This window comes from Centroberyx affinis, unplaced genomic scaffold (assembly GCF_046629955.1).
Source record: "Centroberyx affinis isolate AG114_WGS23_722 - 3 ecotype Tasmania unplaced genomic scaffold, CSIRO-AGI_Caff_v1 ptg002815l_1, whole genome shotgun sequence".
Lineage (NCBI taxonomy): Eukaryota > Metazoa > Chordata > Actinopteri > Beryciformes > Berycidae > Centroberyx > Centroberyx affinis.
Window position 1 is genome coordinate 184,275 of NW_027280959.1, and position 13,151 is coordinate 197,425.

Below are 13,151 nucleotides of genomic sequence, written 5' to 3' on the forward strand. Positions count from 1 at the left end.
TAGTGACATGCTAAACTATGTGGCTTAAATGGTCACTCTCTGTTAATGACAGAGTTAAAGATACTGCACAGCTAGGAAATGGGGACTGGTTTAAAAGACATGGACACACACAGACAAACATACACATGCACACACACACACACACATGTGCACACCCTCAAACAAATGAGTCAATTGCATTACTGTCTAGTGAGTGGAGTGTGTGTATTGATCTGTTGTGCATCAGTATGGTTAGGCAAAAGGCCATTAAGGTGGAGCAGAAATTATGGACAAACAGACATGCTTTCTTCTTTGCTATACCATAGTAAACAGACCCTGACTCAACTTCTTGCTTGTTAAGACTGCCTTACTCTCTGAATTTTTTATTTTTTTTTGCACGCTTTATTTCTAGTGTTCTTTCTTGCTTTCTTTCACTTTCCTCTGCCTTTCCTCTGTCCTCCCTCTCTCGTGCGCCCATGCTGTCCAGTTCAAGGTTCCATATGAAAGTGACTGTAAAGTACAGTAGTGGTGATAGCGGTACAGCTGACTGGATGTGGCTCTGGAGAGCGTCCCGTCTTTCCTCTACTGTGCTATTTGTGGGTCTGACGGGGGAACTGGGAATAGCAGGATGATTCAGCGCTACAGGGTCAGGATCTATGATAATGTACCATGGGGAACATTTCCATATAATGAACACAGTGCATCTTCTTTAGAGGCCCTCTTGAGGAACGGAGATGGGGACACACAGAGAAAGAGAAAAGAAAGAAAGGGAGATCAAGGGAGGGTTTCAAGAATGAGAGAGGGAGAATAAAGGAGAAGGTGAGAGAGAAAGAGGAAGAGAGGGAAAATAGCGTGAGAAAGATAGAGTGAGAGAAAAGAGCGAGAGAGAGAGAAATTAACAGGAGAGATAGAAGTAGAAGAGAAAGAGGTAATGTTAATGCAGTATAGCCAGCAGTTTGAGGTCCCTCTGCAGCACTTGTGAACACTCCTGGCTGTGTTGAGCACTTGCTCTTTCATATCAGCCTCCTGCTGTTACTGTAAAAAGAGACAGCGAGAGAAAGAGTGTGTGCATGTGTGTGTGTGTGTGTTTATACGTGTGTGTGTGTGTGTGTATGAGTGTGTGTCTGAGACCTTTGTCGGGAAGCTAATAACAAATTTTCATGCTGATTCTTGATTTGTATGGATAAAAGAAACCATAATGAGCACCATAATGTTAGCTGTTTGGTGCACCACTCCAAGCAAGCTGCTATCCTATCTGTGCCTGTCAATCAAAGGAATTTCCAAGTCTCTCAGTGAGAAGCCGTTCTAAGGTCTTAAACAATAAACTGATATAGTGAACCTTCTCTGATGACAGACATGGACATGGACTCCAAGCTGCAGAGCCAAACCAGGCCGGGCCAAGTCGTGCTGGACCGCATCGCTTCATTTACACGTCCGCTGCTGTTGTTGGAGCCGGAACCTGAAAGCAAATTATCTGAGCCACTCACCATACTGTAGTTCCACATAGGCGCACGAGTGTGAAATTGGTGACTCGATTACATGTGAGTACTGCAATGTGCCAGCAGCTAGTCCTTCTTCACAAGCCAATACTAATCAAACATGTGATAATGTGTGGTGGCGGGAGTCCATTCTGTCACTTTTAGGCAGAGATTGGGACACTGGTGAATCAAAGTGAATTCTCGTTGCATAGAAATTCTATTTATTGATAAAAGGAATGTACCCTGAGAATCCATTATAAATGACTATACAGTATATTTTTCCACATAAATTTTCCATTTGATCCATAATTATACTTGGTCCATACAAACGGAATGCCATTACAAATAAGGCAATAGCAAACTGCATTATTTCTGCATTATGTATGTCAAATCATTTTTTTTTGTTTATATCCTGCCACGGTTGGTCTCTGATGATGGGCAGTCAGCCGACTCTCCTTCAAATGTACATAAAAATGGTAATAGTGTTTCAAATGGTTACATTATTGACTCATCATTGAAGTTTAGCCCTGGCTTGACCCATTTGCAGCTCACAGCTGAGCGATCAAGGAACCAATACAACGCCTCGATACCTTCTGTCAATAAGCCCGGGCTGACCTATCGGCTGGGGAAGAGGGGAGCGGATCCATAGCATTGATGGCATCCCCCTTCTCCTCTGCTCTCTCATTAGATCCACTCTATTAAACTCCTTATGCACCTGTCTCTAGGTTGCTGGCTGGGAGCTGGGAAACACTGGAGAGCCCTGCTGGTGGGTGAGCGGCACTCTGGCTGCGGGCTGGAGAGGAGCCGCTGAAATTCGTCGCATTTACAGGTGGACACAGCTGGGATCTTGGAGATGCTGGAAGGTAGTTTGAAGGTGGCAGTAGAGGACATCTTTGGCCAGGCAGATAGTGTGTGTGTACACGCTTGTATGTAGGTGTGTTTGTGCGTGTTTGAGAAATAACATCACATGGATGGTGTGACTGGTTTGTGCGTGTGTGTGTGTGTGTGTGTGTGTGTGAGGCATTATTCAGGGGTCGAGTTCAGGCGTATGGGGGTCTGTGGCAGGGAGGAGGTTGCGGGGTCAGACATGGCTGCAGTTGTCACTCCCATCCTCTTCAGAGAGCGCTCGTCAGTCACCGAGATAGAGCGAGACAACGCAGGGCGAGAGGCAGCCTGGCCTGGGGGGGGGGGTGAGATAGAGAGAGAGAAAGAATGAGATACATAAAAATGGATAAGTTAAAACAATAGGAAAAACAAAGGCAGTGATGAAAGAGGGAAGAAAAGAGAAAGAGTCACAGGGAAGAATGCAGCGGGAGAAATGTGTTTAAATTTCTAATTTATTTGAGTATACTTAGATCTGTTACTTGCATTTAGTTCCCCATTAGTTAAACCCCTTATTGGTATTCAACTCACACACGCAACTTTTTATTAGACTGTAGAGTCAATGACATCCATTTACTTTTATTACGGTAGATGAATGAAATCAAATCTATTACTCTGTCTGTGCAAAGATACGTGCAGTAGCAGCATTTGGCCTGTAGGGGGTCATGGCAGCGCAGCGAGCTGCAGCAGGTTGAGCAATGACTGCAGATTTGTTGCAGCTCGATGTCTCCCATCACACGCACGCACATACACACACACGTGCATACACGCATGCACACACACAAACACGCGCGCACATACACACACACACACACACACATACACACAGACACACACACACACACACAAACAGAATGCAGGCAGCCAGCTGCTACAAGCCATATTGTGGATTCTGCCTTTGATATCGCTTGCATGCAGCCTAGGTTCACCAGACTAACCAGCAGGGGGCAGGGTGACCACACACACACACACACACACACACACACACACACACACACACATACACACCAACACACACACATGCCCAGACGCAGACCCCCACCAGGGTTGACATTTGCAGCTAAGTGCTGCAATGGCTGGGTATTTATGTTGAGAGGGCTGGTGATGGGGAGAGTTCAGCAGGTGGCTGCATTACACTGTTTATCAGACTGACGCAGTGGCATTATCACTTCATGGGCCGGCCTACAATACACTCCTCTTCCCCCCCTTACATCTTTCTTTCTGTCGTTCTCTTCCGGGCATACACCCTCTCTTTCTCCCTCCTCACTCCTCGCTTGTCTTGTGAAATGCCTCCTGTCTGCTCTTCCCTCCTTCTTTCCCCCCCATAGATACACACAGGCCATCTGGGTACTTGTGGGGTGCAGCTAAGTCACTAGCAGTGCTACCAGTCCCTGTTAACGGCTGTTAGCATTACAAAGTTATTAATTCATACCATTTTACAGTCTATTGACAGCAATAGATAACATGGCAGGCTAACAAAAATACAAAATACATGTTTAGATATTTTTTTTAATGATCTAAAAACGTGTGCTTTGGATGGGACTCTATGTGTGTGTGTGTTTTGCCTCTCTGTATTTATACATCTTACATCTCCTGCTTCTTACTATCTGTATTCCCTGCTTATTATGCTGAAATGAAATGCACGAATAATTACTGTGGGGTACAGCTATACATTTCAAACTTCTTGCTCTTTTCATCTACTACTCTTTCCATTCCTTGTTTTCACCTCCATCTTTCTCCACCTTCACCACTCTCTCCCAGCTGTACTCTCCCCCACTCTACCCTCCATTCTCCTTTCCATTTCCAGCCTCTGCTCTCCTCCTCCCCCCTCCTCCCCCTCCTATGTCTCTCCTCCCATCCTCTGTGGTATTTCAGTACAGTACAGGTCAGGAGCTCCAACCTACCCGTGTTGCTTTGGCTGGATTTGACTTTGCTGTTGGTCTTCTCTTGCAGTTCTCGCTCATACTCTCTCACCTCCTCCAAACTCATCCCTGTGGGGAAAGGAAAGTACACACACAGCATTATGATGCAGTATAAAATATGTATTATTTCACGGGGTATATATTGGGGGTAAAGTCATATTTTAATAATACAAGTACGTATAACTATGCTGTATGTTTTGTTTTGTATCTGTAAAATGAAAAAAATTGCATGGTAAATGCATTTCTGACTCACCGTGCCATTCGTCTATCCATGCCACTGCTTGCCTGTGGCCGACCAATAGAATGTCCCGGATGTTCTGTGAGAATTCAGGAAACAAAAACATAGAAAAAAATGAAACAAAGTCAGCGTCATTAAAGCTGCTATGTGTAGCATTTTTAAACATCAATATGTTATTGTCAGAATAATTGGTATACTTACTATAATTATAATATAATACAATTACTTGATACCTTGGTATAATTACTGTAAACAAATGAGATCATACTCGAGACAATTGGTAGCCTCTGTCTCATGCCAGTGCTTGTGCTTGTTACTAGTGTTTCTCAGTATGAAGACCACATTCCCATAAACACTGTTGCTAGCTGTCGCAAACAGGGTGTTGCTACTTGTCGCTGCTCCGTAACCCTAACTGTAACCCTTGTTGCTCTGGGTGTGTTTCGCTTTGCAGAAGAGGATTAATATGTTGCAATTGATTTTTCCATTGGCCTTTCACTCCCTCCACCGTCTGCCAGTCTGAGAAACTCTGAGAAACGGCGGCCTTCTTCCTGTTTTGTGCTAAAAAGCAATCCAGCAGATTTCCTGTGTAGCACACAAGGTAAAATGCAGTGTAGAGATTGATAGAGGCTGCCAATCTTCTTGGCGATGGTCTCTCTCTTGTTAACGGTAATTATACTAATGTCTAAAAATTAATGTGGTAATGATTTACTGATGTTAAAAGGCTACACGTAGCACATTTAAATAACCATCAAATAAACAATAATGATTTTACTAGGATGTGTATATCCACATTGTGTTCTATTGTAGGGGATCATCCATGTAGGTGTACGAAACGAAAGACTACAGCATGCAGAAATGACTGCTCTGCTCACATAAGCACCACTTTAGTAAATCCAATTAGCTGTGAATTTAAATTTTTCCAGCTCCAGCATTACACTTACAAAGGCCCATAACCTTAATTGCAGATCATATCCTGATCCATCCCCCTGTACTTCAGCGCAAGAAAAAAGCACGATGGGAAAAACAGCTCAGTCTCACTTTGTGTATGAACTCCTCAGTCCGGCCCTGGAAGCCGTACACCTCGAAGCTGCACTGCACCCTCTTATAGGAGCACATGATGGGCTTGGTGTCCTCTCTCCAGCCGTCCTCCAGGGGCCCCCGGCCCGTTTTACTTGACTGCCAGCGACTCAAGTCCTGCACAGAGTAAGCAGTGGGTCTGTACGTTACCTGCTGAGTCTGCAGAAACCACGGCCCTGTGAGGCTGTCTTCAGAGGGAACTATGGATGAGTGTGTGTATGTGTGTGTGTGTGTGAGATGGAGAGAGAGTGTGATAATATGTGTGGAGGTGCAAGAAGATTGTTGCTCAACACAGCCCCTAAAAGGAGCATGTGATAACACACATTATGCATCTGTGACCAAAAGATGAGTGGAAAACGCTTGTGTCTGTGATTTTATGTTCTCACAGTCTCACTTATCTATGGGTTTCGGTGTGTCTGCATTTTTTTTTTGTGTGTGTGTGTGTGTTTTATCTGTGTGTGTGCATGCACGTGTGTGTGTACTTGTTGTGCGTGTGTCTGTGTATTGCGTCTTGCATATTGACCTTTGTCTCTAAGGACTTACTGTCAGTGAGGGAGTGCCTAACCTTGGTAAGGAAGGAATAAAGATGGACAGATTAAAAAGAGGTGTGTGGGTGTATTAATCTGATTTATATTGTTTCTGAAGCAAGAAGACCGGTAAGGAAATAGGTGGCAGTTGTGTGTATGTGTGTGTATGTGTAATCATGTGTATGTGTTTTTGTGTTTGTACATGATAATTTGTGCATGTGTACGCACGTGTACATAATTATCCCTTTTTGTAATTATATTTTTTTCTTTTACAAAGAGCTATACAACATAAAGCTATTATATACAAGATCATTTGTATGTGTTTGCCTTTGTGTGGTTGTGCGTGAAATTATGTGTGTGTGTGTGTGTGTGTGTGTGTAACTGTACATTATGTACCTCTGGCTCTTTGTAGTGCTTCTCAGGGATAGGGTCACTCAGGATATCCAGGAAACTCACACTCTCTTTTGGGGTCGGTTTGTCCCCAAATACCTACATCCAAACAGATGGGGGAGGTCATATACAAGAGCGGACACGGAGACACACACACACACACACACACAGTTGCTGGAGACAGAGCAGGATGAGTAGATGAGTAACTGTGTAGAATCGGGAGGTCACACACCATAACACCCCACACTTTATCCCACCCTGAGGCCCTTGGAGCAAATCACACTGGAGCAAACAGAGGAGAGAACAGAGATAGAGAGAGGAGGGGGCGGGTAGAAAAAAACAAGGACGTAGGAGGGATATAAAAAGAGAGAGGGGAAAAAGAAGAGTTATGGGAGCGGAATACACTTTTCCTTGAGAGAGAATGGAGGGAAACTAGGGAGAGAGGCGGAAAACCGACTGTACTTTTATCTGACCTTGTTTAAAATGTGTTCAAATGCCCTATTGAAGTTGTTCATTTCACAGTTGCAAACTAACAAATAAGAAAAACCCACTGTTAGATAATAGCCCGCTACGCTCCTGTGGTGCTCTTGGTGATCTGTCTACCCAAGGTCTTGCTCTCTCGTATGGAATGCATTTGTAATAGCTGGATGTATTGTCTTGGCTTTTTACAAAGTCCCCAGTGCGCAACGATCTCATGGTTTCCACATCAGAAGCGTTGTTTCTCCACATTTTCTGTGTGGTGCAGGTATTCACACAGAAGCACAGGCAGTCCTGCAGCTGGTGTGATAGGCTAGATGATGTGCGTAGGTCACACACGGCCCTCCGTGAATGCATGTTTGTGTAGACTAAATTCATGTAACCTGTAGCAACTGGTGAAACGAAACAAGTTTCGCCGCATTTCTGTTAGCTCTCACAGTCTAGCAGAACTCCAGCAGAGAGATCTTCATGTTTTGACGTGTTCCGTCTTGTTCCCTTGTTCGTTCCCATTGATTACACAGCCATGATGCAGGGACAAACAAGGGTAAAATTGTGTGTGTTTGTGTGTGTGTGTGTGTGTGTGTTGGCCTTGGAAAAACAGGGAGCAAAGCAGGCATGCTCGCCATACAATGTGTCTGGTTAATAGATCTGCCAATATTGCATTATGTGCTTTGCTTGTTTTCCTTGTAATGGGCACATCAATTTGATGAACATTTTCTTCGCACTGCAGAGAAAATTGCAATTTCTTTCCTTCCCCTTTCTCTTTCTTTCTCCTCCCCCTCCTCTCTGCTCACTCTATCTCTCTCCTCTCGCAGCCTCTCAGTCATACTCACATTGTTGTTATCACCATTGTTATTCTCGAATCTCGTCTCAATACGAATGCTGAACTTGGGAAGGAACGACACCTAGAGAGGAAGAAGAGGTAGAAATGGGAGGAGAGAATGAAGAGATGAAGGGAAATGGAGAAAGAGGACGCAGATTTTATCCACTGATATGTGAGAGTGAAGAGTATGAGCTGTTGCATTCATGTACAGTAAATGATGTGTGAGAATACTTACTGAGTACTCTGCAGCACCAGGGACGTTCAATATGGATAGGGATAGAGAGGAATATCATTAGTTACTCATACATGTATCAGCACGCAATCTCACATATGTGAGCACACACACACACACACACACACACACACACACACACACACACACACACACACCTACACACATGCTAGCACAGAGGAATGCTTATACATATATACATACATACAGTGATAAATATTTGAATACCAGCTGTTAAAAGTAAATAAGTTTTCTATAATGCATTGAGGTGAGACTAACCTGATGTTTAACACAAACAGAGGCACACAGGCGCACGCACACACACACACACACACACACACACACACACACACACACACACACACACACATACACACACACACACAAAGAAAGAGAGAGAGAGACCTGTGATGGTGTAAGGGTAGAAGTTCCAGGCCTTCTCTGTCACATAGAAGAATCGAGGGACAAATGCTCTCGCCCAGGATGGCAATTTACTGAGACCAAAACAGGAAGAAACAGGAAGAGAGAGAGAGGGAGAGAGTAGTATCATGGCATGACAGAGAGAAGGAGTGAAAGAGAGAGAGAGAGAGGATGAGAGAGAGAGAGAGAGCGTTATGGAGAAAGACAGAGAGTGGTTTTTGTGCCATTTATAGCTAAATTACCTGTAGGCTACTCTTACCACAGTGTTCATTTGTATGACTCATTCCCAATTACACCTGTGGTGATGAATTGTTACTGTAGCTTCTAGGTCACATGCCACTGCATGATAGAGGTAGAATACATTCTACAGTTGTTTGTGTGTGTGTGTGTGTGTGTGTGTGTGTGTGTGTGTGTTCCTGTATAGCTCTACTTTTGAGGACCAATGTCCTCACAAGGATAGAAAGATGAGGAAAACCCTCAACAACATTTTGCCAGTCCTCTTTACTTCTTTAAGTGATTTTTTTTTAGGATTAGGGCTTGGATTTAGAGTTAAGGTTAGAATTCGGATTAGGTTTAGGTTAAGGCAGGGTAGGGTTAAATTTAGAGTTAGGGTTAGGGTATAAATTAGGTTCAATGAAGGTCTTCACAAGGAGAGTAATACAATGTGAGTGTGCCCTCTACCTGCTAAGGTAGATCCGCTTCTCGGTCAGCTGTCCCGGGCCGTGCTGGGGGTGCATGTCTGGCTCATTCCTCACCACCTCCACCCCTTCTCCCCCTCCGCTCTGCTCACAGCTGTGCTTGCTGATCATGTACAGCTGCCCAATCCTATACTGGAGCCCGAGGACAGATTTAGGAAGAGGTGGGTGGGGGTGGGGGGGGTGTTAAGGAGGGGTGGGGGTGAAGTCAAAGACAAAGTTGTGGTGAGAAAAATGAAGCCAGAAGAGAGGGAGGAGAAGTGGAGAGAAACATGAAAGAGAGAGGGAGTGCAATGTTAAGTGCAATGTTAATTTCATTCAAAATTTGTTTGCTGATTGTTGTCATACATGGAGGAAATTAGCAAAATGTACTAAATGGATCAGTTTGGCCCCCAGGTTTATCTCTGACATCTTAACCACTCTTGAGCTTGTGTGCAACCTTAGATCCATGAGCAGGGACTTTCTGGTCATTCCCAAATCTACTGCAGACCTAAAGCTGCCCAAGGCAATTTCGCACATTGGCAGCCACAAATGGCAGTGAGAGGTAACTGTTTGAATTTTGAGGACTTTAGTACCCAAAAATCATGTTACGTGACATCAGTAAACTGCACACTCCTCAGACCTAAATTCCTTCCTCTCAGTGGCTGGTGGGAGTGAAGGTAGTGAAGAAAATCTTTTGGCAGCCATCGTTCCCGAGTCCAGTTTTCTCTCAATGGAGCGCTCGCTCGCTCGCTCGCTGCTGCTGAGGAGCGAGCTTTGTGTTTTGAATTGTCACTTACTGCGTGTGAAGATTTCCCGCCAGTGACCATATCTGATACTAAAATTTAATTTGGCCAATAAGGGCGAGTCTATAGAGTCTCAATTAGTGGGGATGGGACTCTCTTCTCTGTCGCAGCCCCACTTTGTGCTTTAGGCTGATGAGACGGGTGTGTTTTCATTAAAAATCCTGCCTAGTGCAGTGTAAGACTAAAGGAGACCAGGCCTTTGGGCGCCTGCTCTCTGGAGTGTCCTCCTCGAGGAGCTCAGCCTGGCAGAATCACTGTTGTCTTTTAAATAACTATTTCTACAGACATGCTTTATATAATAATGCTTCTTTACTCCACTATTGCCGCTATCATCTTCTTCCCTTATGAGACCTTGTTTCTATGTCTTTTGTTTGTCTCGATTGCGAAGCACTTTGTAAACTTTGTTTTTGAAGTTATTATTATTATCATTATGATAAATAAGCAATGACACTGTATATACACCTAAATTGTTCTGCTTTGACCATTATAATTGTTCTGTAGTGAATGTAATTCATTTTGTTTCCTTATTTTGACATGCCAATAAAGGATCCTTTTAATTAAAAATAAGAAACTGAGAAAGAGGGGGAGGAAGGAAGAGGAAGAGGAGGGGAGAGTCAGCTCGCCATCCTTCACTGTAGTCTGCTGACATCATCGTGACACTCCTCCTTCTTATTCCAATTACTGTGGAATGTCAACATTCAATATTTACCTATTGGGTATTCACAACTTAATTAATCATAGAGATGGATGCTTTTACACAGTCTTGAGACTATTAGTGGGTTCCAGACACAGGTTTGGAGTCAGTTCCCCCTTCCTGAAAGCTAATCTTAGTAACAAGTTGAAAGAAGACTTATCTGACCTTAAATCACTATTATGCACTCTGAAGGGCAGTGATAAGTGATGTGTTGAGAAACCCAGAAAAAAACCATTGACAATGTTTGCCTTGTATTTTCCTTCTTCTGCCTTTCAAAGAGAGCTGCAGTCAGTGTGTTTGACATAGACTCATGAGCAGGGCAAATAGCTCATCGTAGTGGGGTGGAGACTCTGCAGATAGTGTCAATGTGATGCCAAGAGTTGAACTGGAAATGAAAGATACGATTAAAAGGGAGTACACCTCAGTGTATTCAGGGAATACACTTCAATTTTATGGGCATACAGTATTAATGAACAACTTTTTTGTTTTTTTTACCAATGTTAAAAGCCAGAGAGAAAAGACTTGAATATGTGATGTCATCCTGATGTACAAGTTGCTCCACTGACTATGAAAAGGAGGCAGATTTTGCAAAACCTATACAAAGCTTGTCAAAAATTTTACATCTAATAGTGTAATAAGTTCCAAACCAAAAAATGTACCCGCATCTCAAGAAAATCATCATTAGTTCTGTAACAGTAAGCCTTTGGAGGTGTTCATTACTCTGAGATTACAGGTTGAGCAATGGGACAAGCAGCAACAGAAGTGAACACTTACAGGCCAAACTGTATTTACAGTATAGGAATAATATATTTCAATCCTAAAATTAAACAGTATTCCCCTTTAACATTAGGGCAAGGGTTACACTACTGTATATGGCCTGGACTCATTGATATGACATTATGTACATGATCATTTTTATGCTCATAGTAACTGTCACAAGTTGATACTACCTCAAGTAAGCTTCACTTATACTTATTACCTTCAGGTGGAAGAGGATTTGCTGCAAGCTCAAGCGTTTCTGTGCCCTGTACTGATACTATAAATCCTATTTTGGACTGCAATTTGTCACTGTCATTGTTGTGGTAACAGGTAATATTATTGAGGGGGAGGATGGCACAGCAGGTGAGGAGGACATTCCTTTTTGAAGGGCACTTTGGTGCATATCTCCCTCATCCACCCACATTTTTCCCCCAGCGGGATCTCCTTTGTTTTTAAACCTCCAGGCAAAAAGCCTTTGTTTGAGTTTAGGTCTGGTAAATCCGCAACCAGTCAAACTAGTTTGTGTATAAAGAGGAGTGCTTGAGCAAGCGAGGGAAGCAGAGAGAGAGACAGATGGGGAGATAATTTAGACACAACAACAGTGCTATGATGCTCCTGGCCAGGTGTTGTGTGTTGGCTCCATCAGATTGGCTAGGCCTATTGAGGCTAGTGCAAGCTGCAGGTACAAACCTCGCTGCCCGACGTGCCAAGCTCCCATACAGCAGCTACAGGAGGTCTATGTGCTTTGTTGGCACTTCTCTTATCAAACACTTGAACACTTTTGAGATTACAACTTTTAACAGCACTTTTACATTCAAAATGAACCCCCCCGTTTTTGTCTTTCAATTTACAGTAGTAGGAGGGTAAACTTACTGTGTGTGTGAGTGCGTGGGAAAGACAAACACACTTACCTCGTCCACAGTCAGTGGCATACATATTCGGTACTCCTTCATCAACATGGTGCTGATACAGTGTGGACTGACTGCCTGTCTTTGTGTTTGTCTGTGCCTCAGTCTGTCTGTCCTATCCCAGCTGTCTTAGATGCATAGTAGACAAGCTCAGGCAAGCTACACTCTGCTGGACTGCAGTGACCTCTTTTCTGCCTCTCTTCTTCCTTTGTTTTGCTGATGTCAGTAGTCCATGGAGTCAAGTCCAGTCCACTCTGTCAATGTGTATCTGCAGTTTTCTTACTTTTTCCCTAGCTCCCTTTTTACTGCCGTTTCTCCTTTTTGTTTCTCTCCCTCAATTAATCTTCCGGACCCCTTGGGTCAACTTTCAACTGTTGTCTTTCCCTCCTTTTGTTATTTCTGCTTTCCCCTCTCCTGCTTTCAGCTGCCTTTACAGTTTGCTTGTTCTGCTTTTCTGTCTTAGTTTCTGTTTGCTTTCTTTCACCCCGGTGAAAAGCTGGTAATTAGCGGTGAGGTATGATTGAAACCTGTTCCTAACCAACCCTACCTATGCTGTTGTTATGTTCTCTGTCTCTCTTTTGCTTTCTGTCTTTCCTTCCAAGTGTTCTCATGTGCAACCTTGCTCTCTGCTCAGCGCTCCTCCCTTTCCTCTCCACTGCCCTCCACTGCTTTCAGTTCAGCAAATTCCTTTGCTTGTTCCCTCCTTATCTATTTTTTCTCTCCCTCCCTCCCTCTCTCCCTCCCATGCTATCCATTCCCCGCCCACTGCACTTTACTACCTCCTCACCTGTTTCACCCCCCCCACCCCCCACTCCCGCCCCGCCCCACTCTGCTCCTGTGTCTCTCTCTCCCTCCCCCTTCTCTA

At 43.9% G+C, this 13,151-nt stretch overlaps 1 protein-coding gene across 3 annotated transcripts; it reads right to left on the bottom strand.

Moving 5' to 3' along the window:
- Positions 1–1,667: 1,667 nt before the first annotated feature.
- Positions 1,668–12,943, bottom strand: pitpnc1b (phosphatidylinositol transfer protein cytoplasmic 1b). 3 transcript variants are annotated; one of them, XM_071536011.1, is made up of 11 exons: positions 12,290–12,943; positions 9,127–9,275; positions 8,431–8,519; positions 8,029–8,036; positions 7,804–7,875; positions 6,500–6,592; positions 5,538–5,693; positions 4,515–4,578; positions 4,244–4,330; positions 3,713–3,720; positions 1,668–2,630 (listed from the first exon to the last, which is right to left on the bottom strand). In XM_071536011.1, exons 1-11 carry the CDS (start codon positions 12,335–12,337, stop codon positions 2,481–2,483), a joined length of 924 nt encoding a protein of 307 aa, XP_071392112.1. In that variant the 5' UTR covers positions 12,338–12,943; the 3' UTR covers positions 1,668–2,480. The 3 variants fall into 3 exon arrangements, with proteins under 3 accessions (XP_071392112.1, XP_071392109.1, XP_071392110.1); XM_071536008.1 differs by lacking the exon at positions 3,713–3,720 and having other exon boundaries at positions 1,668–2,635; XM_071536009.1 differs by lacking the exon at positions 3,713–3,720 and having other exon boundaries at positions 1,668–2,646; positions 4,243–4,330.
- Between the last annotated feature and the right edge of the window lie 208 nt (positions 12,944–13,151).

Bases quoted from the DNA above. Each gene is read 5' to 3' on its own strand.
- pitpnc1b (XM_071536009.1), bottom strand. From the start codon at position 12,337: ATGTTGATGAAGGAGTACCGAATATGTATGCCACTGACTGTGGACGAG. The intron at 5,694-6,499 runs GTACATAATGTA...TACTCTGTGCAG, and splicing joins AGCACTACAAAGAGCCAGAG to GACTTGAGTCGCTGGCAGTC. The intron at 2,647-4,242 runs TAGGTTGGAGCT...CTCTATCTCACC, and splicing joins TCCAGCCAAAGCAACACGGG to CCCCCCCCCAGGCCAGGCTG.